Source organism: Paroedura picta, chromosome 14 (genome assembly GCF_049243985.1).
Source record: "Paroedura picta isolate Pp20150507F chromosome 14, Ppicta_v3.0, whole genome shotgun sequence".
Taxonomy (NCBI): Eukaryota; Metazoa; Chordata; class Lepidosauria; order Squamata; family Gekkonidae; genus Paroedura; species Paroedura picta.
In genome coordinates, this window is record NC_135382.1 from 8168 (window position 1) to 35735 (window position 27568).

At 44.6% G+C, this 27568-nt stretch overlaps 1 protein-coding gene across 1 annotated transcript in view; it reads left to right on the forward strand.

The window, feature by feature from the left end:
* Nucleotides 1-294: 294 nt before the first annotated feature.
* SLC39A6 (solute carrier family 39 member 6) overlaps nt 295-27568 on the forward strand; it is a 28338-nt gene continuing 1064 nt past the window's right edge. Inside the window, exons 1-8 of the mRNA XM_077310395.1 lie at nt 295-1007; nt 7012-7192; nt 7605-7774; nt 8247-8456; nt 16912-17008; nt 19093-19470; nt 20488-20568; nt 26954-27144. Coding sequence (XP_077166510.1) covers nt 324-1007; nt 7012-7192; nt 7605-7774; nt 8247-8456; nt 16912-17008; nt 19093-19470; nt 20488-20568; nt 26954-27144 — 1992 coding nt within the window. The 5' untranslated portion in view covers nt 295-323. The remainder of the gene's footprint in view (nt 1008-7011; nt 7193-7604; nt 7775-8246; nt 8457-16911; nt 17009-19092; nt 19471-20487; nt 20569-26953; nt 27145-27568) is intronic.

Consider the following 27568-nt stretch of genomic DNA (forward strand, 5'->3'; position numbering starts at 1 on the left):
CAGGGCAGCCCCAGAGGAAGCAGCCAGAGAGGAGGATGAGGAGGAGCCGCGGCCCAGTACTGACTGATCCACGGACTGGGGGTTGGGGACCACTGTCTTGGAATATCAATACTGCATACAATTTTACCAAAATGTAGTAATGGCTTAAGTAATCTGCCATCAGAGACTTTTCACCTTATCAAGTGCTCATATCTAAAAATAAGAGTGAAATAAGTGATTTAAATTTGCAACACACTGTGAAGTACTCTCATTTATACTGAATGGTGTCCATGTACAGGTTTCTTAACTCCTTTTTATGTCTTTTCTTTTTACAGAGTTCTGTTATGGAGAATAAACTGTATGTGACTTTTCTCTTCTCACTTGCCATATTGTTTTGTGAAGCTCACCACAATGGCCCAGCCACTACTGCCCAAATTCCAAAGGCAGCTGGCATCAATGTTGATGTGGCCATGGTTATGCAGCAACATCATCTGCAGGAACTTTTCTCTCGTTATGGGGAGAACAGTACTTTGACTATTGAAGGGTTTAAGAAATTGCTAAGAAACATGGGCATTGAAAAGATTAAAAGGGTTACTGTAGACCATGACCACCCCCGCCATCATCGTAAACATGTTGCCCTGGGCACAAACTTGGAGAAAACAGGTTGTCCTGCTGATGAAGCTAGTGGTGCAAGCAAAGATTTCCAGAATAGCCAAACCAAAGTTTTGTCTGGAGTAGAGAACACGAAGCACCACCAGGGTGCTATGAATAGCAAGAGCACAACAGTGACTATAATAGCATCTGCCTCCCCCCCGACCACAGAAGACAACCCTCTTCTCCAGCATTCTGTACCTGAAGACTTGAAGTCTCCACGCACACGGCTGCACAGCCCCAGTCCCAGCATTGTCCTCGAAAGCAGCAATATGAGTTTGCTTGTCAATGGGAAAGCAAATGAATCGTTTCTTGTGAGGGAACCTGAAGAGGGAAGTTACATGTATTCTAAAATAAGAAAATCAAGTGCCCAAGAGGTGAGTCTATATTTATAGTCCTTGTAAATAGTACTTTGAAAGGAAACTGTGATGCTTGATGTGGACTGGCTGTATGTTTCTATTTCCACAGAAAAACTATATAAGGATTAATTCAGATGTTATGATTTTTCAAATAAAGGGGCCATTACTAGGTGTGCATGTTGGAATTTCATAGATACTTTAGGCTGATCCTGCATTGAGCAAGGGGTTGAACTAGATGGACTTTATGGCCCCTTCCAACTCTGTGATTCTATGAATTAAATATGTCATTAAAACCTGATGTTCTGAATTTTTCAGGACCATGAATGGGTCATTTGAGGGTGTCAGCAGCTCATAGTCTACCTTTCTTCCTGTATGGTATCTGATAGATGTAAATGCTGTTGCAAAACCTTGATATCTGGATTGGTCCTAATGGTAGTACCTTTCATATTCTTTCTTCTCTACTTGTTCTGCATTTGAACCCAATTATTTGATCTTTTTGAGATAAGATTGTCATAGGTCATATATTGCATTATTGAGAATTCAACCCAGAGATGGGGATCTAATCCAGGGACATGATTCTATATCCCAGTATGATCACCCTTGGAGTTCTCTTGGTGATGAGTTCTAAAATGTGCCTAGTTTCTAAAATTTGGTTATCCTGCTCAAAATACATTTTTCTGTTGTCTCTAGGAAAGAGCCTCTTGTAGCGCAGAGTGGTAAGGCAGCCGCCTGAAAGCTTTGCCCATGAGGTTGGGAGTTCAATCCCAGCAGCCGGCTCAAGGTTGACTCAGCCTTCCATCCTTCCGAGGTCGGTAAAATGAGTACCCAGCTTGCTGGGGGGTAAACGGTAATGACTGGGGAAGGCACTGGCAAACCACCCCGTATTGAGTCTGCCATGAAAACGCTAGAGGGCGTCACCCCAAGGGTCAGAAATGACTCGGTGCTTGCACAGGGGATACCTTTACCTAGGAAATTAGGACAGGTAGTCTTCAGAGCAGTGATTTTTCTGAATATCTTTGCCTGTGCAACAAAACCACACACAGTTAATTTCAAGGGGTCCCCTCCTCTCATATACGGAATAGTCAGCCTTGTGTAGATCCACAAAAATGTTCACATATAGCCTTGCATTAACTATACTAATTATTTGCAAATTAAAAGTCTCCCTATGTTATTTCTTGAAGGAAAAATTCAGTTTGTGTAGGATGTAAACAATTAGGGCTGTGGACAGCATCATTTAAACCTCTGACACTGTTCTAGGTAGTATACATAACTTGCAGCAATTAATGTGCTATCTATTTATTTATTTTGGGATTTATATTCTGCTTTGCCTCAGACTGCAGATATTGCTGGACAGAAAATATTGGACTAAGAAAAATAAAAACTTTATCCCATTAAGTATTTACCTCTTACTTTTTAATGATTTAAATCACACTGATTTAACTTCAATCCACCCTGGATCATCATAGATTTTCATTTCAGTGATTTTATGTAGAACCTTTCCAACACCAGAAATACTAAATAATATTAGGTAACGTTTTTGCTTTTTCATAATTTAGTATTCATATTCAAGATTATGAAATGTGGATTTATCATTAGCTGCATTTCATTTATCCCTTAATACTTGTCATTAAGTGTGTTCAAAGAGATAAAGGGATGGATTTTGTCCGTTCTTTTAATGCACACTTATACATTAAGTGTTCTTTAAAGTGCTGTTAATTATGCTTGTGTAGCCTGGAGGTTTGCGTTTTTATAGAACCATAGAGTTGGAAGCGATCCTCAGTGTCATCTAGTCCAATCCCCTGCAAAAGGAAGGAACTCACAGCTACCTGCCCACCCACAGTGACCCCAATTCCATGCCCAAGTGATTCCCTCCCCCCCCACACACACAAAAATCCCCAGCATTCAGCCTGGCCTGGAGGGAATTCATCTACCATCCCATAGTGGCGATCAGCAATTCCCTGGGTATGCAAGGAAGGGCCACACGAGACAAACACAGGTGCATCCCTTCTTGCCCACCTACTCACCATCTGCCTAAATTCATAAAATCTAGCCTCTGCTTTAAAACTTCTAAAGATGAAGAACCCCCCACCCCTGAGGAAGCCTGTTCCATTGAGGAACCACTCTAACAGGAACTTCTTTTGGATGTTTAGCTGAAAATTCTTTTAAATTAAGTAATTTCAATCCATTGGTTCTGGCCTTACCCTCTGGGGCAACAAAAAACAACTCTGCTCCATCCTTTATCTTCTCTATATGACAACCCTATGACATCCCTTCAAGTAATTGAAGATGGTTATCATATCACCTCTTAGTTGTCGTCTTTCCAGGCTAAACAGATCAGGCTCCCTCAGCCACTCCTCACACAATGTGGACTCAACCCCTCACCACCTTCTCTGGACACATTCCAGTTTCTGTACATCTTTCTTCAGTTGTGGTGCCCACACCTGAACATTGTACTCCAAGTGAGGTCTTACTAGAGCAGAGTAAAGCGGTAACGTTACCTCATCTAAAATAACCATTTGCCTTTTAAAATACCGAGTCACACTGCTGACTTATGTTCTGTGTCTGGTCTACTAAGATCCTCAGATCCTTTTCACAAGTACTACTGTCAGGACAATATTGAGCCTCTTGTGGCGCAGGTTAGTAAGGCAGCTGACATGCTGTCTGAAGCTCTGACCATGAGGCTGGGAGTTTGATCCCAGCAGCCAGCTCAAGGTTGACTCAGCCTTCCATCCTTCCGAGGTCGGTAAAATGAGTACCCAGCTTGCTGGGGGGTAAACGGTAATGACTGGGGAAGGCACTGGCAAACCACCCTGTATTGAGCCTGCCATGAAAACGCTGGAGGGCGTCACCCCAAGGGTCAGACATGACTCGTTACTTGCACAGAGGATACCTTTACCTTACTGTCAGGACAACTCTCGCCTATCCTATAGTGATGCATATGATTTTTGCTACCAAAATGCAGAACTTTACATTTACGACTATTGAAATTCATTTTATTCATCTTAGGCCAGTTTTCTAGCCTGTCAAGAACTATGTCCACAACATTCCCCTAATCTAGCAAGATAATATCATAAGAGATAATGTTAATCTGACATGACTTGTTCTTGAGAAAGAAGAAGAAGAAGAGTTGGTTCTTATATGCCGCTTTTCCCTACCCGAAGGAGGCTCAAAGCGGCTTATAGTCGCCTTCCCATTCCTCTCCCCACAACAGACACCCTGTGGGGTGGGTGAGGCTGAAAGAGCCCTGATATTCCTGCTCGGTCAGAACAGTTTTATCAGTGCCGTGGCGAGCCCAAGGTCACCCAGCTGGTTGCATGTGGGGGAGCGCAGAATCGAACCTGGCAAGCCAGATTAGAAGTCCGCAGTCCTAACCACTACACCAAACTTGCTCTCCATGCTGGCCTTTAGTAATTACAGTCACCCAGCTATAGACATCAATCTGACGGGTTGGTAGTTACCTGGATCCTCCTTTTTCACCTTCTTGAAGATGGGGACAACATTTGCCTGCATCCAATCTTCTGGCACTTCACCTCTTCTCCAAGCATTCTCTCAAGAATACTGGACAGAGGCTCAGAAATTACATCTGCAAGCTCTTTTAGTACCCTAGGATGCAGTTCATCTGGCCTAGAAGATTTGGTTTCATTTAGGAAACTAGGTGTTTATGGACTACCCCTGCAGTGATCCTCCACCACCACTCCCATCCCGCATCATGTTAATGAACTCCACACAGTATTGATCTTTAATTCTCCACTTCTTGGTGGATCAAGGAGACCAACAGGAATGTGTCCATAATTATGTTTAAAATAGCTCCCAGTGATTGTTATATCTAGACATTAACAACATAACAGCTTACCCCGTGGGGGAAATAGCTTTTTTTGTTTGGAATTTAATCAAATAATTCAGTGCATAGATTGAAACACTTGGGCATTCTGGTACTGGCCACCCATTTCTGTTTCACTTTACCCTTTCTATCTTATCCTTTATTGTGTTAACCATCAGGAGGTACGCCTAAAATATTTTTCAGGTTTTGAGGTATCACGGAAATGATTTCAGTTGGCAGTGCCCCCCCCCCACTTCCCCATATGCAAATAAAAATTATAATTCTAGGCCGCTACTCTTGGCCTGCTGACTTGCGGTGGCTAACAACAGTTAAAAATACTGTACGTACAATCATATGAATTCCACACCCTGTTAAGATGGCAAAACCCCTCCTACTCCTCCCTTTGCCATTCTGTAGGGATGGTGTTACAAATAGAGGGCACCAGAAGAGGGCCAAGGTCTTCTGTCAGCCTGGCCTCAACCCAATGCCTGGTGGCAGAGCTCCGTCTGAAGACCCTGCAGAACTGAGTTAGTTCATACAGGCCCCTTAGGTCTTCCGGGAGCTCAATCCACCAGGCAGAGGCCAGGCCGACTTCACGTAGGCCAGGGATCACCAGCCTATTTGAACCCACAGAGCAAAGAGTCCAGCAAGGGGTGTAAGGAGATGGACGGTCCCTCATGTACACTGGGTCCAGGCTGCAAATGGCCTTAAAGGCTAAAACCAAAACCTTTAACGTGATCCAGTATTCTAAATAAAAATCACCCCCTCCATCTCCTCACTCACCAATAAAAGAACACAAATAAGCCCATCTCCCTGCAATCACCTCACCTCACCACTCCTGAGCTATAATTTCTTCCATGCTGATGTCAGGACTGACAGACTAGAAACAAGACTTCTGGATTAATAGAAAGCTTTATTGCTAAGCAGATCAGAACACCTTGACATTCATAGTCGAATCTAATTGATACACAAAAGGCAATAACTTTTACTGGTTCTTTTTCTGCCCAAAGCTGTATATTTTCGCAGGGAGCAAAAGCCCCCACCTACAGGTGCCAGCCTGAGCTTGCATCCAGGAGTGATAGCCGGGTTCTCTTGGCCTTAGATGTTACACAGCTACTATTCCCAGAGATAACACAGTCTAGCATAATTGTTGCAGAAAACTAAATCACTACACAGACAATTCATGGTTATTACAGAGTCAGTGAAACAGACACACATTGATACAAGATGGAACCACTCAGGTCAAGCATAAATTATGGCAGTGATCATGTGATCCTGACAGCTGAGCAGGAGGTTGAGCTGAGGCTGGTGTTAAAGGCCATCTATGGGGGGCCATGTTAAAGCCTTGGAGCTGAGCTGTGGCTGTCGTTACTACTTCTGTGGCTACCCACTTCATACGCATGCCGGGCAGCTGGCGTTTGCTGGTGGAAGTGCTTCTGTGTTGAGGCTGACTGTCATATTAGGAACCCCCACCCCATGCCCTGGCAACAATGTAGACTGTTATCTCACAGTACCATGATTGAAAAACATGCTTATGCTCCAGTGGGATTTTTCTCGTTTTCTCATGCAAGAGAATCCAGTGAGAGATTGTGTGCTGTAGTGGTTAGAGTGTTAACTAGGATCTAGAAGACTCAGAACTGAACCTCTACTGTGCCATGGATCCCTCTTTGGATACTCCTTTGAATGTCTGCTTCTTGTGGTGAAAATCTCAAAGAACAATGGCCAGGAATCATCCCATCCTCTGTTGACAGAAGTAGTTTTGGAAGTAACTGAATGATCCAGGCTATTGAGTCCAAGTCCCTTCTGACTCATGGAGTTAACTTCATGGTTCTTTGAATTCTCCTTTGCATAAGTACCTACTTAGTGCTAGAAATGCAAGTTCAGACAAGAATGCATTTCATTTGATATTGCATAATGAATACAGTTAATGAACAGTGTAACTCAGGGGTAGTCAACCTGTGGTCCTCCAGATGTCCATGGACTACAATTCCCATGAGCCCCTGCCAGCATTGCTGGGAATTGTAGTCCATGGACATCTGGAGGACCACAGGTTGACTACCCCTGGTGTAGGTTACATCTTAATTTTGTTTGCCTGCTTTTTAATTTGCTTTTAAAAAATACATTTGAAATTACCAATTTAATTGTTTGCAATCATCCTCATGATAATGTATATGTTTAAGTCTCCTGAATGTTTTCTTCTAGTGTTTCAATGCCTCAAAACTGATGCTTTCTCATGGAATAAACACACAAGCAATGTTGACAGCTACAGAATTTAGTTATCTTTGTCCAGCTATTGTAAACCAGATTGATGGCAGATACTGTATAATTCATGCAACAAGTGAAAAGGCAGAATCTTCTCCAAAAACTTATTCATTGCAAGTAGGTAGGTTTGTTGCAGTTTAGTTGTTTAAATACCATCACATTGTTTTATTTAAATACCATTACATTGTTTTATACTTCATTGAGCGCCAAAATATTCAGCCGGAATCTCTAATCAGCATCTTTGCTTTGGCATAAAAGAGCAAGGTACACCAGGAAGTGAGATTCTCACTTGAACTAACTGGTGTTCAAAAGGCAGTGTACAGTCGTGTGAATTATATAGAATTCCTCCTCTGACAGAATGTTGGAGACTGTGAAAGATATGCTTGTGCCTGATTATGTGTCAAAACCTATGCCTAGGTTTCTCCTTTTCTACATTTTTAGAAATGAATTTTAACATGGAAGGAGGAAATCAGTTACCTGGGAAAGGAATGCTTGGCTGGGGAACTTTAAAGTTTTTTTGCTTTCCTTTTCAGCTTGGATTGGAGGATTTATATCCATCTCCATCATTAGCTTTCTTTCATTACTGGGTGTTGTATTGGTGCCACTTATGAATCGTGTATTTTTCAAGTTCCTTCTAAGTTTCCTTGTGGCATTAGCAGTTGGTACCTTGAGTGGAGATGCTCTTCTGCATCTCCTTCCACATGTAAGTACTTTGTCTTTTTAACCTGGATTAACTGAATACATGTCACTTGGGAGCATAATGTTGTTATAAGTTTGATTGTGGAAGAATTTAAATAAAAAAAGGGAACATGGTGGCAGTCCTTCTATTAGCAGGCGTCAGTGAAACCCACTGATGCTATTTTTGGAGAAAACTGGTGGCAAATACATCTTGCCAGTGGGGGACTGAGGAATATAAGAAAACTGAATACTTTAAGGTTTGACTGACTCAGTGGTGGCCAAAATGGCCCAAGGAGGGTGATGACTCCCGTATTCTCTATTCTGTCCCCCACTGGACCACAGTGTTTGGTAATGATCATGTGCATCTTGCCGTGGTGGCAGGTGCCAGTAGCAGCAGCTGTGCCTTCAGTAGTGGTGCAACAGCAAGAATGATGTTTCTTCTCTGGCTTGGGAGGCCGGATCTGCAGTAAACTTGTTCTCCTTTTTTCAATCTTTAGTCTCATGGAAATCATCGTCATCACGAGAAGCCATTAATGGAGCACAGCAAAGACTCTTCATTGAGGAATGTTGTTTTCCAGAGTGTAGAAGAGAGTGCTTATTTGGATTCCACCTGGAAGGGCCTTACGGCACTGGGAGGGCTGTATTTTATGTTTCTAGTGGAGCATTTGATCACTTTGATTAAGCAGTTCAAAGACAAAAAGAAAAAGGTAGGGAAATGGCATTATGAATGAGGACATGTTTCTGAATGCTGGTGGGCTGTTCCCATGAGTGTTAAGTGTTGTTCACCAACTGTGGCTCTCCCACCCTTGGGTATGCCTGATGCCTTTTGTTATGGCAGAGTATGTATGGAGAATCTAGCATGAGCACGCACATCTTCCCTTCGCAAGGTATCTTTAGCCTAATGGCAAAGGTTTTTTAAGGCCAACTTATTTCAATCTGGAAGTTTTACGTTCTCCCCTAGAGGTGGAAGACATCTTGGGTGTTTTCATTTTTCCTTACAGGGAGGCAGGCTCACTTTTTTCCTTTTCCGCTTCCTGTGTGAACATGCCTCTTTGTCCCAGTTCTTTCGTCCCTCTAGATTAGGGAGAGCACGCTTCTTCTAGCTCTGCTAGCAGGCTTTAGAAAAAAGTCTTAGCTCTCTATCTTCTCTTTTCTTCACCCCTACCTACTTGCACTTGCAGCAGCTTCGGGGTGAGTTGTTTTTTCAGCTGGTTGGGCTGTTTTTTGCATTCTCCCGCATTGATTCGGACCCCTCCCCCCTCCTTCATTTCCTCCCGGCTCAAGAAGAGAGTAGGATGGCATGGCGACAGGCAAAGAGGTTGAAGACCTTTTGTCTGAAGAGGATTTCACCACTATCCCATTGGCTCCATGGATCCGGGAGAAGGCACCTCCAGTCAGGACACAGTAAGGCCCGATGGGCAATCTATGTTAAATAAGCATTTATTGGAGGCAATCAACCACTCAATTGTAAGCCAGTTTCATCCTATTTGGAGAGCAATGGGAGATAGCAGGGACAGCTCTGATTCCTCTCCCCCCCCCCTCTCACAGGGAGGGGGAAACATCAAGAGTTTATGACTCTGATGCTTCCCATCCCAGGCGCTCTTGGCCAACTAAAGCTGCTAGGAAAACAAATTTCATACAAAGGGAGGGAGAAATACAACATGAATCTGACTCTGAATCCACTGCTACCTCTAAACAAGATACTGAGTTCCTCACAGATGAGGAACTGGACGTAGATAAAGAGCTGAACCTTCTAAGAGGTTCTTTAAGATGGAGGATTCTGTTATATTGGAAAAAACCCGGGCTGCCTTGGATTTAAAACCTGACCCCTCAGAAAACCTTGAAGAAGGTCTTGGTAAACTTAAAAGGCCCAGGGGAAAATCAGAGTTTTTTCCCTCCTGTTGATGTTTCCCTTAATTTTTTTCCCTCCCCTAACTACTTTGAGCACCAGATGAGAAATGAATGGCTTAAGCCAATGACAAACAAGCAGTGCTAAGAAACTTTTTGCTTTACCAGATTTTGCTGAACAATTTCTAAAGGTCCCAATTGTGGATGGCCGTGGTGGCACTTCAAGCACCTGGCCTCCTCTCTGAGGATGGTGAAGGATCAGTTAATGATGCCATGGACCAGAAGGCTGACTACGCCTTACGTAAGGTTTACGCCTTGGTGATGGCCTTGAGAGCATCTTCTATGTCCTCAGTTATTATGTGTGCATTCTTGGTCTGGACAAGGAAATTAATCCAGCTGCTGGGAGACAAACGCGTCTTGGTGGGTGCAAATAGGATTTTGCAAGGTGTATCCTTTGCTGCGGATGCCACATTGGATGCAGCAATCTTTAACGCATGCAACCTGGCCTCTTCTGCAGCAGCACGCAGAGTACGGTGGCTAAGAGCATGGCAAGCAGATGTCAGATCAAAATGTCAGTATATCAGTTCCATGGTGAAAAGCAGTTTGGGGAATCTTTAGACAGAGTCCTTACAGACTCAAAAGAAAAGAAAAGAACCATGCCAAAGTTCATACGGAAGAATGATCACAGACCGTATTCCAACTACCAAGGTTTTCAGAACTATTCTTTTTGTGGCAGTAGCTCCTTCCCCAAGAACAGACAAGACAGGAGACAATCATGGTCTCAGTCAAGGCCGCCTTACAGGCGAGGAGGTTTCAGTCAGAGGTTCTACAAGAACCAGCGTTTGGATAAGACAAAACATGACAACAAGCAGTCCAAAGACTGACTATGCCGAGGACCAGGTGGAGGGCAGACTATTCCTCTTCAATCAGATTCTGTCAGACAAGGTCAAAGACAAATGGGCTTTGGTGGTAGTGTCAAAAGGCTACTCCATAATTTCAATACCCCCCCCAACACTGTTCCTACAATCACCACTGAACAAAGTGGCAGAAAAAAGAGAAAGAACTTTAAAAGCTATTGCCCATCTTCTTCAAATTAGACCTATAGAAGAAGTTCCAATACAGAAAAGGGAACAGGGTCTGTACTCAATCTTTTTCACTATTCCCAAAAAAGAACGATGACGGGAGGACCATTCTAGGTTTGAAACACCTCAACAGAGCATTCGAGGCCAGAAACCCTTCATTCCATCATGGAGGCTATTCAAGATCCTTGGATCTTTGAGAAGCCTCTTCACGTACTCATAAATCCATCTCGCAGGAAATTCTTAAGATTCTGCATGGGAGACCGACATTTTCAATTACACACTCTCCCATTCGGGCTATCCTCAACACCCCAGGTATTCTCCAAAGTCCTTATAAATCCCATCATACTTTTGAGAACCCACAGGATTCATGTCCACAATACCAACAAGGTTATAGAGACCCTACAGGACTTTGGGTTCAAGGGCAACTTCCTGAAGAGCTCTCTGATGCCAACCCAATGGCTCAAACACCTACGGGTCATCATAGACACCAAAGAAGGGGCATTCTTCACCCCAGAAGCCAAAATTAAGAAAATACAAGAACTGATGAAGAAGAAGAGTTCGTTCTTATATGCCGCTTTTCCCTACCCGAAGGAGGCCCAAAGCAGTTTACAGTCGCCTTCCCATTCCTCTCCCCACAACAGACGCCCTGTGGGGTGGGTGAGGCTGAGAGAGCCCTGATATCACTGCTCGGTCAGAACAGTTTTATCAGTGCCGTGGCGAGCCCAAGGTCACCCAAATGGTTGCATGTGGGGGAGCGCAGAATCGAACCTGGCATGCCAGATTAGAAGTCCCCACTCCTAACCACTACACCAAACTGGCTCTCAGATGCAGCAGATACTGGACACAGAACATACCACCCTCATTACACTAGCGAGTCTCATGGACTTATTCATCTCATGTCTGGACACGGTCCAGTGGGCGAGGCTACATGCTAGACCACTTCAACCATTTTTGCGACCACATCACATCAACATAGTCTACCAGAAAAACATTTGGCTACATCTGCCACACAGTGTATGGAGCAGCCTGACATGGTGGTCAATCCCCAACAACTTATCCAAGGGAAAGAGGTTTATCCTCCCCCCGGAAGTAGAAATATTCATAGACGCCAGCCCAATGGGCTGGGGAGCCACGACCAAAGAACATCTAGTGCAAGGCTCCTGGACTAGGTCAGACTGACATCTTCTGATAAAAATCCTGGAAATGCGTGCAGTCTTCATGACACTCCTCAGAGTCAAGACAACCTTTACACACAAGGCTGTGTTAGCCAGGACAGACATTATAGCGATCAGAGCATATATAAATCACCAAGGTGGATCCCGGTTGACCAAAATGCATGCAGAATCCATGAAGGTGTTGAGGTTTGCAGAATGTCATTATTAAACTTAAGAGCAGAACACATTCAAGGGGTGAAGAACTGCCAAGCGGACTGGCTGAGCAGGTCCACTCTGTTGGAAGCAGAGTGGTCTCTCAAGAAGCCAATATTCAGTCAAATCATTTGCAGATGCGGGATGCCTCAAGTGGACCTATTTCCATCCCACAACAACCACCAGGTTCCCAGGTTCTTCTCCTGCTATCTACAGCAAGCAGAAGACACAGACACACTCACAGTATATTGGCCAAAAGGGTTTCTATACACATTTCCACCACTTCTGGTGATACCAAGGCTTCTTCGGAGAATTACTCAAGGTGGAAGTGATACTAGTGGCTCCAATGTGGCCAAGAAAACTGTGGTTCTCCAACATACTGCAGCTGGTGGTATCAGAACCATTCCATCTGCCTCTAGGTCCAGATCTCCTATAGCAAAGCCCAATCTGGCACCCAGACCCGGACTGGTTCTACCTAGCTGTCTGGAAACTGAGAGGGCAGTTTCCCTCAGGTCACAGGGGTATGCGGAGAAGGTGATGCCTACAATACTGGCAGCATGAAAATCATCAACAAACCGAATATATAAATACACCTGGAAGGTATTCCGGGGTTGGTGTAGGAGGAAGAAGGTGTCAGTTTCTTCATCCAACATAGCAGACATACTGGCCTTCCTTCAGGACGAACTGGATTGAGGCCTTAAAGCGGCTATGCTTAGGAGACAGCAGCCATCTCCATGGTAATTTCTATGATTAAAGGTAAAAACTTTCCTGTCACCCATGCAATATGCAGTTTCTTAAGGGTGCATCACAGTTGGGGCTGCTAGTGAAGTACAGGTTCCCGACTTGGAAACTCAGAGCCTAGCCAGAGTCCACACCAGAGCAAAGTCAAAGTCCAATCCAAGTTGTTAGGAATCAAAGGAAGCAGAGTTAAGGGCGAGGGAAAGTCAAGGTCAGAGTCCAGATAAGCAGATATTCAACAAAGCCAGTCCAGTTCCCAGGTGCGTAGTCAAAAGCTATTTGCCAGGAGTCAGGGAAGCTGATGAGAGTTAGAAGTTCACAGACCAAGGAATCCAAGCTGAACAGGAGGCTTTCTGCATAGATTGTACCCATGCCAAAGAGCTGCTGCTGTCTTGCCTAAAAGCAGCCCAGCTAATTGGCTGCAGCTGGGGGAGGACTCACTCATCCTCCCCAGGAGCTATCCGAGCTCCTGATTCTGGCTCTGTGTTTCTGTGATTCTGTAGCTGGGCCCCATGTACTTGGACAGCGTGCCTGCAATCTCTGGCTCCTGCGGTGTTCAGCAAACACCACCCTTCTGCTTCGTCTGCATCAGGTGAGCTGTCAGGGCTGGAATGCATCTGCGGCTGCACCAAAGATGCTTCTTCTGAAGAGCCCGGCTGACTTGTGCTGCTTTCTCCTTCTGCATATTCAGAGGCCCATCTCTCTTCTGCCAGAGCTGGCTCAGCTGCAGGCCCTGGTTGCTATGGCAACCACTGGGAGATGGGAGGTGGCAGCGGGGGCATGACACTTAGGATGAAGGTCCTCTTCTTGGTGGCGGTTACATTGGCAAAAAGAGTGGGGGAGTTATGTGCCTTGTTGTTGTTATTATTGTTGTTGTTGTTGTTGTTTGTGGTTACATTGGCAAGAAGAGTGGGGGAGTTAGGTGCCATGTTGTTGTTGTTGTTGTTGTTATCCTTTAATTTATATCCCGCCTCCCCCCGGAGGTTCGAGGCGGGTCACATAAAATCAATCCCCTAAAAACAGTAATAAGAACAATAAAACATAGTGCGTTAATCACAACAAGGCAAGACAAGAATGGCGGCCAGGTTCATGCAAACTAACCCAATTTCCATAACCCCGCTAAAAGGAAGAAAAAAGGGGGGCTGATGGCACATGCAACCACCACATTTGTGGGGGGGGGCAGATCTCCCTTGCTGCCCAGCCTCAACCAAAAGCCTGGTTGAGCTCCGTCTTGCAGGCCCTGCGGAACGTTGAAAGTTCCCGCAGGGCCCGCAGCTTTTCCGGGAGCTCATTCCACCAGGTCGTGGCCAGGACCGGAAAGGCCCTGGCCCTGGTCGAGGCCAGACGAGCTTCCTTGTCGGCTAACCAGTGCCCTTCATAAAGACAAAGTGACATTTAGATTGGACCCTTCATTTGTCCCAAAGGTGAATTCTTTTTCACAGATTTCAAGAAATTAATCTACCTACTTTTTGTCTACAACCAAGGCATCTCCTGGAATGACTGTGGCACAACGCACAATGCTGTGTGTAGAACACTAAAAGGCTTCCTCATCAGAACAGCAGAATTTCACAAGACTGAATTCATTTTTATCTCAGTTTCAGCACCGAACAAAGGAGACAGAATGCCCAAATCCTTGATTAGCAGGTGCATCAAAGACTGCATTATTGAAGCGTACAAAGCCTCAGGGGTACCCTTACCAGAAGGGATCATGGTGCATTAGGTGCACAGTGCGGCTACTACAGCAGCTTTACTTAACCAGGTACCTGTGGAAGAAATATGCAAGGCGGCGACCTGGTCATCCATGTCCACCTTTACGAGACACTATAAGATTGACATGTTCAGCTCCGTCGATTCCGCCTTCAGACAAGTGGCATTGCAAGAAGTAATATTTAAGTAGCAACTTCACACCCAGGGGGACACTGCTTGGGAAGGTCCCAAGATGTCTTCCGCCTCTGGGGGAGAATGACCAGTGGTCTTACCTGTGAGGATTCCTTCTCCCCAGTGGTAAAGGGAGACATCTTCATCCCCCCCCTCCCAGACGTTGCAAGTTGTTTTTTCTTCTATTCCTTCATATAAGCCTGTTAGCTGTGTGCTCTTTGATATGTTCCTTTTCCTGTTTAATGTTATAAGTTTCCTATAGAGTAAGGATTGGGTGATATGCCAGCACTGGAAGTCTTGAACTGGGATAGAGAGGCACGCCCACACAGGAAGTGGAAAAGGAAAAAAGTGAGCCTGCCTCCCTGTAAGGAGAAATGAAAACACTTAAGAGATGTCTTCCTCTGGGGAGAAGGACCCCTCACAGATAAGACCACTGGTCGTTTTTGTTGGTACATTTCCATTGAAACAAATGTAAAGTTAAGTTAAGTCTTTTTTTGTTTTATATTTGTTTCACGAGTGCCAGTTCAGAATGCCTGGGTTAATACTCCCATCTCTTCGGGCAGCATTTAACACAAAAGTAAGTTCTGCTGTAGTCAGTGGGCACTACTCAGAGAAAAATGTGCACAGGATTATAGCCTTGATTGGGGATGGAAAAAAAAAGGAGACTCAAATTGTGTTTGGTACTTAGTATAATTAACAGATAGGAAAATGTAAAATAGTTGCTGTAAATACTGTTTTGTGCCCAAGGGCAGAGTCCTGTGGGACTGGCAGACACTCAAAAACTTTGCTGTATTAAAGACGAACTTAATGACTGATCTCTGCATTGTCAGCCTGCGTTGGGCCAATGAGGCCCGGTGCTGTTGTAGAATGCTGCACCATTTTGTTGGATATTTAAATCAGTCATTGAATTGGAAGTCCTTGTCACTTTTGGAAAACCAGCAGTTCGATTAATTGCACTCATACAAAGAGAGAGAACATTTTAATTAATAAGATTTTAATTAAGGTTTCCTGGGCTTGGTGTTAGACTGGGCCCAGATGATAACCGATAATCTCTATTTACATCAAGGGCATTGTTTGACCATGATAGAAACCACAGTTATGAATCACTGGGGAAGGGGTTTTACATTGTATTATCGCCATCTTAATTGTACTTCTGGGATATTAATGATTGTTTTATGGGGTGTTTTAAACTGATGTTTATATGATGTTTTATTGTGAACCACCACAAGCCAGCTTGCTGGGAGTGGCAGTATATAAATCTAACTAATACAAAATAATAATAATAATAAATAAAAGATTGACCTGTATCAAAACCTATGTATAATGTGGTTAGATGTGATGCAGTAAATAGAAAATATATAATAATCAAATGGCAGATCATTCCTTTGCAAGTGGGGAATTATTTGATGTTGAATTCCTGGCCTCAAACATAAGCCTGGTGGAACAGCTTTGTCTTGCCAGGCTCTCCAGAACTGTTGGGAGGTCCCGGAGGGTCTGATCGCTCCAGGAAGTTCATTCCACCAGGCCGGGGTCTGGCCAGTCTTAACTCTTTTGGGCTGGGGACTCTGAGCAAATTATGGTCTTTTGATCTAAGTGCTCTTTGGGGGGAATAGCAGAAGAGGCAGTCCCATAGATACAGGGGGCCCAGATTATTGGGGCTTTCAACATTAAAGTCAAAACCTTGAATTTAATTTGGTCTCCAATCTGGAGCCAGTGGAGCTGGGAAAGCAGTGGTGTAATATGAGATGTCCATTGAATCCTGCTAAGGGCTTGAGCTCCTGCATTCTGGACCAGTTGGAGCTTTTGGATCAGCTTCATGGGTGGCTCAACACAGAGCAAATTAGAAAAGTCTAATTTGGAGGAGGCTATTGGCATGAATCACAGTGGCTCAATCTGGCCTGGTTGTGACTGGCATTGGGTCGGGCATTGATTGTGACTGGTGGAGATGGTAGAACACCTGGCTAGTGAGATTGGTGACCTGGACCTCCATGGATAGGGAGGCATCCAGGATCCCATCGTGGCTGCAGCTCTATTGTTTAAATAGATTTGAAATGTTAATAGCATGTTAAAGAGAATAATGTTGCTTCTTGACACTATTTCCATGAAGTTGGCATGAGAGATTTTTCCTTCTTTCTGTATTTGTCGATTCCTTCTACATTCCTGTCAGATGTATAGCAATAATATCTATGTTGCATTCAAGATGCATGATTTAAAATCCTGATAACTTTATTATGTGTTCTTGGAGTTAGAAAAAGAATGATGAAGATGAAGCAGAAATCAAGAAGCAGCTGTCTAAATATGATTCTCAGCTTTCAACAAATGAAGAAAAGTCAGATGCAGATGACCGTACGTTTCAGTAACTGCAGTGCAGCTATGTCAGTGCAGCCACCTGGCTACAACCTGCTTGTATTCTCGTGAAAGATACAGTAACAATTTTTACAAATGGCAACTCATTTCCATGGTCTGGTTCATCCCATATGGAATTGGGCCATGCAACCTAAAAATGAAATAGTTTTCCTCCCTAGATAATCACTATATTCATCTGATTGTATTCTGTCCTCTGTAGTACTTCAAGAAAAAGAATCTCAGATCTTCTGCTTGGTGGCCAGCTTCCAAAAAATGATCTGCTACTTGATTCTTGACTTACGTTCTAGAATTCTTGTTCTGATTTGTCCACTGGTTTTGTTCTACAATTACTGTAGCTTTTTAATTCCATATGAAAAATTAGTTCTTCCCTCTCAAAGAGAACAACAGTGAAGCATATTTAGTTCTGTTAGTGCCTCAATTTCCGAAAGGATGTCCTCTTTTATTTTGTATGTTTTTGTGCTTTTGTTGTGCCTCTTCAGGTCCTCTGGAGCAGTGGTCCCCAACCTGCGGGCCGCGACCCGGTGCCGGGCCGCGAAGGCCATTGCGCCGGGCCGCGGCTCCCTCTCCCCGCCCCCCCCCCCGCAGTAAAAAACTTTCCAGGCCGCAAGCTTGCGGCCCGGGAAGCTTCTTACTGCGGGAGGGCGGGGAGAGGGAATCAGAGCCGGCCGCGCCCATGCAGGGGCGGCCCGATGCGTGGGCGCGGCCTGATGCGTGGGCGCGGGCCGCGGGTGCAGCCCGATGCGTGGGTGCGGCCTGCGGGCGCGGCCCGATGCGTGGGCGCGGCCCGATGTGTGGGCTGCGGGCCGCGCCTCGATGCCCTGCCAGTCCCCAACCTCAGAAAGGTTGGGGACCACTGCTCTGGAGGGATTTTTCTTTACTCAGACCTTCGAAGACATGGCTTTTCTTTTATTTCCTTTAAAGTCTACAATTGCATTATTTCTTCTATACATTTCTTGGATTTCTTGCCCAAAAAAGAGCAGCATTGGTTTGCTACTTCTCTGACCAATTTCCTCAAGAGTTAGTGTTCTTGTTAGGAGCAAAGATTTATGCTATTGTGAGATTCTGAATTTCCAGTAGGGTGCTTTTGAGACCAGCTTTGTATCCGTATGCCTTCCAGGGCTCCTTCACACATGAAGTCAAACATTAACTTTCTGCATAACCCTTGCTATGCAGAGGATTGCATTAAGGCATCCAGAATAAATTAGTATGTTTATGGATGACATCCACAGGGCAAACTGCTTGCAGTAACATGAGCTGCCTGGCTAATATACTTACAGAAATGCCCTAATATATAGATTGAAAAGTCTGCACAATGGGACCACCCAAGGCTATGGTATTGATTTCATCAGTCCTAGGGGAACCTTTGGGTATGCAGGGGGGAAACAATCTGAAACTAAAAGGGATATGTGCAAAAAAATTACAATAAAAATCGGAAGTACTTTGATAACTTGAGATCTTGCAAGAAGATCTCGTGAAAGATTACATTCGCCATTTCAATTACCAAGGCAGCCAGATAAAAGAAAGGGGCTCTTTTCCAAACACTATATCAACTGATGTAGAAGCAGGGAAAAGTGAATACTCACTTGGCCTCCCCTGGTGTCAAGCAGCAACTCAGATTATCTTGTTCTTCCTTCCTCTTCCCTCTATAGGTAGGGGCAGGTGTGTGGGGGGGAGGTTCTGCCATGTTGCCTCATTCATTGTATTTTATGTATTTTGTGTCCATTTTAATGGGGTTTTTAATTGGATGCTTGTAACCCGCCATGGGCTGGTTTGGGAGTGGCAGGTAATAAATAATAATAACAATGTCCCCAAACATATATGTGTATATAGCCCACAATATACTGATATGCTGAGACTAAACCTTGACCGGAGAGAACTCATCTGAGTCTTCAGTGTGGCTGGTTTGCATGTAAGACCCTACAACAAGAAACATGTAGAACTGGATAAAAAATGAGTGTTTAGTTTTTTTAGAAATCCAGTATTTAAACATTGAAAATGCCGCTATAGAATAGAAATGACTTATTTGTTTTTAAAAGGAGAACCTATTTTTTCTTTTTATCAAGGACCTGAAGGCTACTTGGGAGCAGATTGCCAAGATTCATCCAATTTTCTTTCTCAGAAGCCAGTCTTGCAAGAAGAAGAAGAAGAAGAAGTCATGATAGCTCATTCCCCTCAAGAGGCTGCTGACCATGAATACGCATCCCGGGGATGTAGAAACAAATGCCATTCACATTTACATGACACTCTGGGGCAGTCAGATAGTCACCATCACCATGACTACCATCACATTTTGCATCACCATCACCACCAGAACCATCACCCGCACAGTCACAGCCAGCGTTATTCACGTGAGGAACTTAAGGATGCTGGTATAGCTACTCTGGCCTGGATGGTGATCATGGGGGATGGACTACACAACTTCAGCGATGGTCTTGCAATTGGTGAGTTGCAGCCCCTAGCTTTGTAATCTCCCTCCAGTACATGTGTTGTTCCACAGTGACACTAGGCTTGGATGTAGCATAGAAACTTCCAAGGGTGAAAAAAAGTCCCCCCCCCCCCGTTATGTGACACACTGCAGCCCAGAATCTTCCCAAATGCTGCTAATGGGGAGTCCTGAAGAATAGTGAATTTTTTGGTAGCGAGGGATCAGCAAAAACCATCATCCCTCTTGAACCTGCAGAAATTGTAGATGGGTTACAAACTCTTGTGTACATATTAGAGTATGCAGTTGTGCTCCTGGTTATTGTTGGTTGTTACCGGCATTATCTAAAATGTATACTTTTGTAAATAAATCAAAGGACCCTGTTTGTTATACAATTAGTTAAATCTGAAACATAACCATCATTGCATCTAATCTTGATCCCTAACCTGGGTAGGCTCAGGCGAGCCTGATCTCATTGGGGTATCAAAAGCTAAACAGAGTCACCCTGCCTAGTACTTAGATTACAGGGTCCCTACACAGAGGAAGGCAATTGCAAACCACTTCTGGATGTCTCTTGCCTTGTAAACCATATAGGATCTTCATTAGTCAGTTGTAATTTGATGGATTTCAGTGGGACTGAATCATTATCTATTTCATTATGAGTGCTGAATTCTGAGTTTATTGTATCTAATCTTCTAACCTGGCTTCATGTGGATTAGGAAAGAGCCCCCTTTTTCCTGGTGACCAGCTGCCATTTGTGTAGTCATGGGAATCTTCCACCATGTCTAAACACAAACCGGCCTAAGAATTACATCCCTGAGTGTCTTGTATTTTTTATGTGTATCAACATTTCACATTACTGTAAACTGCTGTATGAACTTGTAGACCTTTTTAAAGGTTTTCTAGGCTTGTCTTATCCTCCTTGCAATCTGGTGATCAGAATTTATACTCCTTGTTTATAGTTTAATTTTTCTTGTAAATTGCATTTCACCTGAGATGACTTATTTGGGATGTTTTTTTCTTCTTCTTCACCCAGGTGCTGCTTTTACTGAAGGCTTATCTAGTGGCTTAAGTACATCTGTTGCAGTATTTTGTCATGAGTTACCACATGAGTTAGGTAAGAGGTGAACATTGTAATAAACATTAGCTTCTCCCTCTGAGGAGGACATCTTGGTGGGTGTCACCTATCACATACTGAGGGAGGCAGGAACAAAACTTTTTCCACTTCTTGTCCCCCATGGAAGATGTCACCCATCTCTCAGTTCTCTTCCTGCCTCTTCATAGAGAGCAGTTAGATAGAAGAAGAAGAAGAAGAGTTGGTTCTTATATGCCTCTTTTCCCTACCCGAAGGAGGCTCAAAGCGGCTTACAGTCACCTTCCCATTCCTCTCCCCACAACAGACACCCTGTGGGGTGGGTGAGGCTGAGAGAGCCCTGATATCACCGCCCGGTCAGAACAGTTTTATCAGTGCCGTGGTGAGCCCAAGGTAACCCAGCTGGCTGCATGTGTGGGAGTGCAGAATCGAACCTGGCATGCCAGATTAGAAGTCCGCACACCTAACCACTACACCAAACTGTCTCTCTAGATATTGGCCTAGCTACCTAGGCTAGAATTTATTCTTTCTAACATACTTTCCCTAGTTTGTTTTATCTATTCCTATGTTACTCCCTCCCTGACTATTTCTTCTAATGTCTTCTATTATTATTGGGAAGAAATTAATTCAAAAGAATGTTCAGCTTAACACCCAGAAGAATTTCCTGACAGAGTGGTTCCTCAGTGGAACAGGCTTCCTCGGGAGGCTATCTGACAGCAATGCTAATTTTGTGAACTTAGATTGTAAGTGGGTGGGCAGAAGGGGATTGTGTTGGAGGCTAGCTCTAGTGGCCCTTTCTTGCATGTCCAGGGAAATACTGATCACCAGTTTGGGGTCATGAGGTGAATTTCCTCCAGACCAGACTGAACAGGAATTCTGGGGTTTTTTTTTTTGGGGGGGGGATATCATATGGACATGGGATTGGGATCACTGTGGGTGGGCAGGTAGTTGTAAATTTCCTGCATTCTCGAGGGGGGTTGGACTTCAGATGACTGGAGGTCCCTTCCAACGATGATTCTGTGATTCCTCTTATTCTATAATCACTGTTGAATTGATAGTAGAAGGTGAGGAGGAGATGGAGCTTACATAGACATAGAGACAGCCATTTAAAAACTAGCCAGTAGTGGTCTTTGCTTGAGAGCAGATACTATTGTGAAGTTTCAGCCATTCGCTTTCCATAAGAAAATTCCATTTGGAGAAAAGTTTGAAGATTCCAGCGTCATCCTTCATTTAGCTGGAGAAGCACAACCACCCTTCAAGGCCACGGCCAGAGATAGTGGTGCCATAGTAACCGGATAGAACAGGAGATCCCCTCACCAAGTAGCAAACCCACTACTGTGATAATTCACACCTAAGACATCTGGAAGAGAGTTGGCTTTTATACCCTGCTTTTCACTGTCCACAGTGGCTTACACTCATCTTCCCTTCCTTTCCCTACAACAGACACCTTGTAAGGTGATACTGCATTGAGCAGGGAGTTGGAGTAGATAGCTTGTATAGCCGCTTCCAACTCTGTGATTCTATGATTAGGGCATCTACCACTGCCTCAGTTGTATTAAGTATGCCGGGATCAGAGGGACTGCCCTTCAGTGACTGATCTCCTTTCTCCGGAATCGCAGACAGAGGGTAGCATTAGGAGAGAGCTCATCAAGCCGACACCAACTGGTTTGCGGAGTCCCCCAAGGAGCAATTCTCTCTCCAACTCTATCTAACATCTTTATGCACCCTCTTGCCCAGCTGGTGCGGAGGTTTGGGCTGGGTTGTCATCAATATGTTGATGACACCCAGCTCTTCCTCCTGATGGATGACCACCCTGACTCTCCCCCTGAAACATTAGCCAGCTGCCTGGAAGAACTGACGAAATGGCTTAAGCAAAGTCGCCTGAAGCTCAACCCTTCAAAGACGGAGGTCCTGTGGCTGGGCACGAAAGGTCCAAGCGAGGAAGCACACCTACCCAATCTGGATGGAGTGCAGCTAACAGTGGCCCGCTCCGCTAGGAACCTGGGAGTGATACTTGATACCTACCTCTCAATGGAGGCTCAGATCACAACGGTAGCACAGCTGGCATTTTACCACCTCCGCCAAGCCAAACTACTAGCGCCCTACTTGGCCCCGGAACACCTCCCCAGAGTAATCCATGCAACGGTCACCTCTAGGCTGGACTTCTGTAACTCGCTGTACGCTGGTCTGCCCTTATCCTTCATCTGGAAACTGCAATTGGTCCAGAACGCGGCTCCACACAGGGTCCACACAGCAACACCTCGGAGGTCCCACATCCGGCCCATCCTCCAGCAGCTGCGCTGGCTCCTGGTTGAATTCCGGATCAGGCTTTTGGTTATCACCTTCAAGGCCATACATGGTCTGGGCCCAGTATACCCCTCCGCCTGCACCCCTCAAAGAGCCTTGCGCTCTACCTCCTCCAACCTCCTGGTGGTCCCTGGCCCCAAGGAAGCCCGCTTGACCACAACCAGGGCCAGAGCCTTTTCCATTCTGGTCCCCACCTGATGGAATGGGCTCCCAGAGGAGATCAGGGCCCTGACAGAACTAAAGCAGTTCCACGGGGCCTGCAAAAGGGAGCTCCTCCACCAGGCATTTGGTTGGGTTATCGCTTCCATCGCTTCCAGTTGGCCCCCAAGTCCTCCCCTCCTACCATGACTGTTAACAAATCCACCCAACCTCTGCGTCTCAGTACGAGTTGAGCTAAGGTTCTTGCAGTTTCACCTTCCTTTAATCTTGTTATTATGTCAGTGTTGTTGTTACCACCTTACTGTTACCTGAATTACATTACCTGTACTATTTTGTTGTTTCATGTAAACCACCCTGAGCCTTCAGGGAGTGCGGTATATAAATACAATATATATATATATAAATAAATAAAACAATCACTCATGTAGCTATCCAGTATGGTGTTATTGGTGGCCAACGTAGAGGCTCTACAGTTGGGCAGGTGGCATGTCCCCCTATGACAGCAGTTCCTTGACTAAAGATCACTTCAAAACAAAACACCTCATTGAAGCAGAGCTTTACAGTGGATGAAGCTGAGCAGTGGTCTGCAAGGGGAAATTCCTCGTTGACAGAGAGCTCCATATCTTCACAGATGACCGCCTGAAGGGCTGGGTTGTGATCCTACTCAATGCAATGATCCGAAGAGGAGAGCTTACTGCCAGTAAACCTATTTGAACTGAGAACAGTCTTTCTAGCTCTTACGTATTACAAGGATCAAATTCAGTCCCATGTACTGATCCACACAGACGATATAGTAGCAAAGACATGCCAACCATTAAGAGAGATCAGAGACCTCAAGGATTCCTCAAGAGGCACAGAAGAATCTCCTGGATGAAAAATCACTTTCTAAGACTTGCCAGGGAACAGCAAGCATTTAAGCCAACTGGTTAAGCTGGTAAATGATTCAGGAAGGGGAATGGAGATTGAAGACAGAGACATTCAATCTGATCAAGGGAAATTTTGGCCCTCCAATCATGGACCTGTTTGCCACACATTCAAACATAACAGGTGAGCAAGTTCTGTTCCAGATACTTCTACAGGCAAGCCAGATGATGGATGTTCTTATTGGCAGAGTGGCTGGAAGGGCTGCTATACATCTTCCCATCATTTCCAGTTATCTCAAAACTACTCCACAGATCAACAACAAGCAGTTGTAATGGTGGTGACTCTACATTGCTCAAGAAGACCATAGTTCTTAATGATCGTCCTCTGACGTTGCTACTAGTGTCCTCAGATCTTCTCTAGCAGAGACCTATCTGGCTTCCACATCCCAAATGGCTCAACTTGACCATGTGGGAAAGGACAGATTAGCACTGAGGAAGGTGGGGTATAGCTCAGAAGTTACTGAAATGATATTGGCATCAAGAAGGCTTTCAACCATCACCACAATAACAAGGCCTTTACTGCCATATTAAAAGAATTGGAATATAAGCGGGGGGGGGGGGATACAGAAAGACCCACTGCCATACAGAGTTAACAAAAGCAGATATCACGCTTTAGAGTGGGACAGAATACAGTCATGATTTCACAGCATAAATGTGGGATGGTTCGAAGATAGAAATATAAGCAGCTAGGGACTGAGAGCTTAGTGAGATCCCCAAGTTCATTGGAGAACAGGTATTTCTAGCTTTACTGCTAAGTTCTTGCAGTTCTGTGACTAGTTCTGAGCCCTCGGGGTAGGCGGTATATAAATATAATAATAATAATAAATAGTAGTCTGCATTTAATTAAATGCAGGCTTTTAAGTTAACAAATACAAAGAGTCTAAAGAGATTCTTGTAGATTTACTTTTTCCCTCAATTAAGCTAGCACAGTGGTTCTCAACCTTCCTAATGCTGCAACCCCTTAATACTGCTCCTCATGTTTTGGGGACCTTCAACCATAAAATTATTTTCATTGCCATTTCATAACTGTAATTTTGCTACTGTAATGAATTGTAATGTAAATATGCCAAATGTATTTTCATTGTGGGACAAAAGGGTCAGAATCTGGGTCTCTATGACTGTGCTATTATTTTATGTCCCATGTGCAAGATCCGTGTTTGAGGGGCCACAAAATTCAGCTCCACACAAACTGGCTTTTGTTCCAGGCATCAGCATAATAGCCCTCCTTATAGGAGGCAGACCACTGCTGACCTGGAAACGAAACTTATGGTGATCCAACAACCATTCTGACTTGCAAACCTGTTTAAGTCCAAGTTTGTATTTCCCCCCATTAACCAGAAGGAGGGCAATAAGTTTGATTAAATATGAACAAATACTCAGGGTTGCCTTGAGTGAAAGTTAGGTTACAAAAAAAGTGGGGTACACTTGAAATTTTACTTACATGACATAGGGTACATTTTTTTTTATTTAATTACTCTTTTGTTGTTCACCTTGAATTTCAAGCAGATGTTTTGGGAAACGATCTGTGCTTCGCACCTTGCCTCTGTGAGCCTTTGCTAACACAGCTGGTGCAGTCACAAAAGATGGCACTAGAGCCTCTGTGCCTGCATAAGGCCTTCTCTGTTGCTTCCTGGGCTCCCCCGGAGAGCGGCCCCAACCTTCTCCCTCCTCCCAGCACTCACTTTGACTTCATACACTCCAGGGTGTTGTTTAATCAGCACTTTGAAGCTCCGGACTTTGTTTTCAAAGCTTCGTCGGATTCAGGGGGTGGGCAGACTCCTTTCCTTGTTGCTGCTTCTTTTCTCAGCTTCCTCGGTTTTTAGTTCTTGTTCCCGGTGCTTGTCCTCCTGGGTACAGCGGATCCTCCAGTGGCCAATGCACGGCTCCCGCCATTGCGCCTGCGCTGCTGCCACCCTTCCTTTCCTTCCCCTCCATGGCACCCAACAGGCACAATTGTACTGGCCTCCTCCACGCTGCCGCTGCCCTTCTCCCCCCCTCCAAGGAAGACATCTTAAGTGTTTTCATTTCTCCTTACAGGGAGGCAGGCTCACTTTTTTCCTTTTCCGCTTCCTGTGTGGGCGTGCCTCTCTGTCCCAGTTCAAGATTTCCAGTGCTGTATCAGGCATAACACCCAATCCTTACTCTATAGGAAACTTATAACATTAAACATGACTTAAAATGTGCTTTTCTGTGTTTTTTCTGAAGCTCGCCATAAGACAAACCCTAGAATTAACTTTTAAAATACTAGAACAAACAAGAAAAAAAATGTTTCTACATTATGCTGTCTTTTGATATTGCAATGTTTAATCTCATCCAAGATCATTTAATGGAGTTTTAGCTGATCTGCTTTTAGGTTGTCTAAAACCTGCCGTCCGCCCCTTTACAGTAAATCAGTAGGCAAATACTACATGGTAAATTATTTAAAGAATGTTTGAACATCAAATTCTGACCAAATGAGTGAATGGGAGAACACCATGTTTTATAAAAATCCTGTGTAACATAAAACCGAGATGGCTAGATAGTCATCTGACAGAAATGATGATTCTATGAACTTAGGCAGGTGGTGAGTGGGTGGGCAGGAAGGGATGTGCCAGGGTTTGTCTCTTGTGGCCCTTCCTGGCATCCCCAGGGAATTGCTGATCGCCACTGTGGAATGGGAGGTGAATTTCCTCCAGGCCAGGCTGGATTCTGGAGATTTTTGGTGGGGGGATCACTTGGGTAGGAAATTCGGAGTCACAATTTCCTGCATTGTGCAGGGGCTTGGACTAGATAACCTTGGAGGTCCCTTCCAACTCTGTGATTCTATGGCCTAAAAAGATTTCCTGCGGTGCATGGACAAAGCTTATTTCCAGTTGAACTTTTTATACACAGTTGAGCTTGAAAAAGAAGAAAAAAACATTTCATGTCTTTCCTCTTTCTGAATAATTTCAAACGGTGGGAGAATGGGAATGCTACATTGAGTAATATTGAATATAGTTCTCGGATTGCTGTGTTTCATAAGTCTTGCCTGTTTTCTGCAGGGGATTTTGCTGTACTTCTCAAAGCTGGCATGACTGTCAAACAAGCGGTTCTTTATAATGCGCTCTCAGCTATGCTGGCGTACCTTGGCATGGCTACTGGGATACTCATTGGTCATTATGCTGACAATGTTTCCATGTGGATCTTCGCACTTACAGCTGGGCTTTTCATGTATGTGGCTCTTGTTGACATGGTAAGTACACGTGAAGAACCCATGAGACATTGGGGGGGGGGGGATGTCCTGCTTTCCCCTGTTCCCTCTCTTCTCACCTCTTGCATATTCCTATTTTGGGAGCCCCTGCCAGGGCTTCACTCAGAGTAGCTGTGGGGCATGCCTTTGTGTCTGTTGCTTGACAGAATCTGGGTGGCTTGCTTTTTAAAATGTATGCATACCTGTAGATGTTGCCATTAAGTGAGGGGGTTATTCAAACCTGGGGTGGTGGTATTATTATTATTATTATTTTGATTTATTTCCCACCACTCCCAAATGGCTCGTGGCGGGTTACAGTGCCTTAAAACCCCATTAAAACTCCCATTAAAAGACTTAAAAATATCACAGCATGGCGGCACAATAATAAAATCCCCTTCCTACCCCCCTTCCTAAAAAAGGGGGGGTG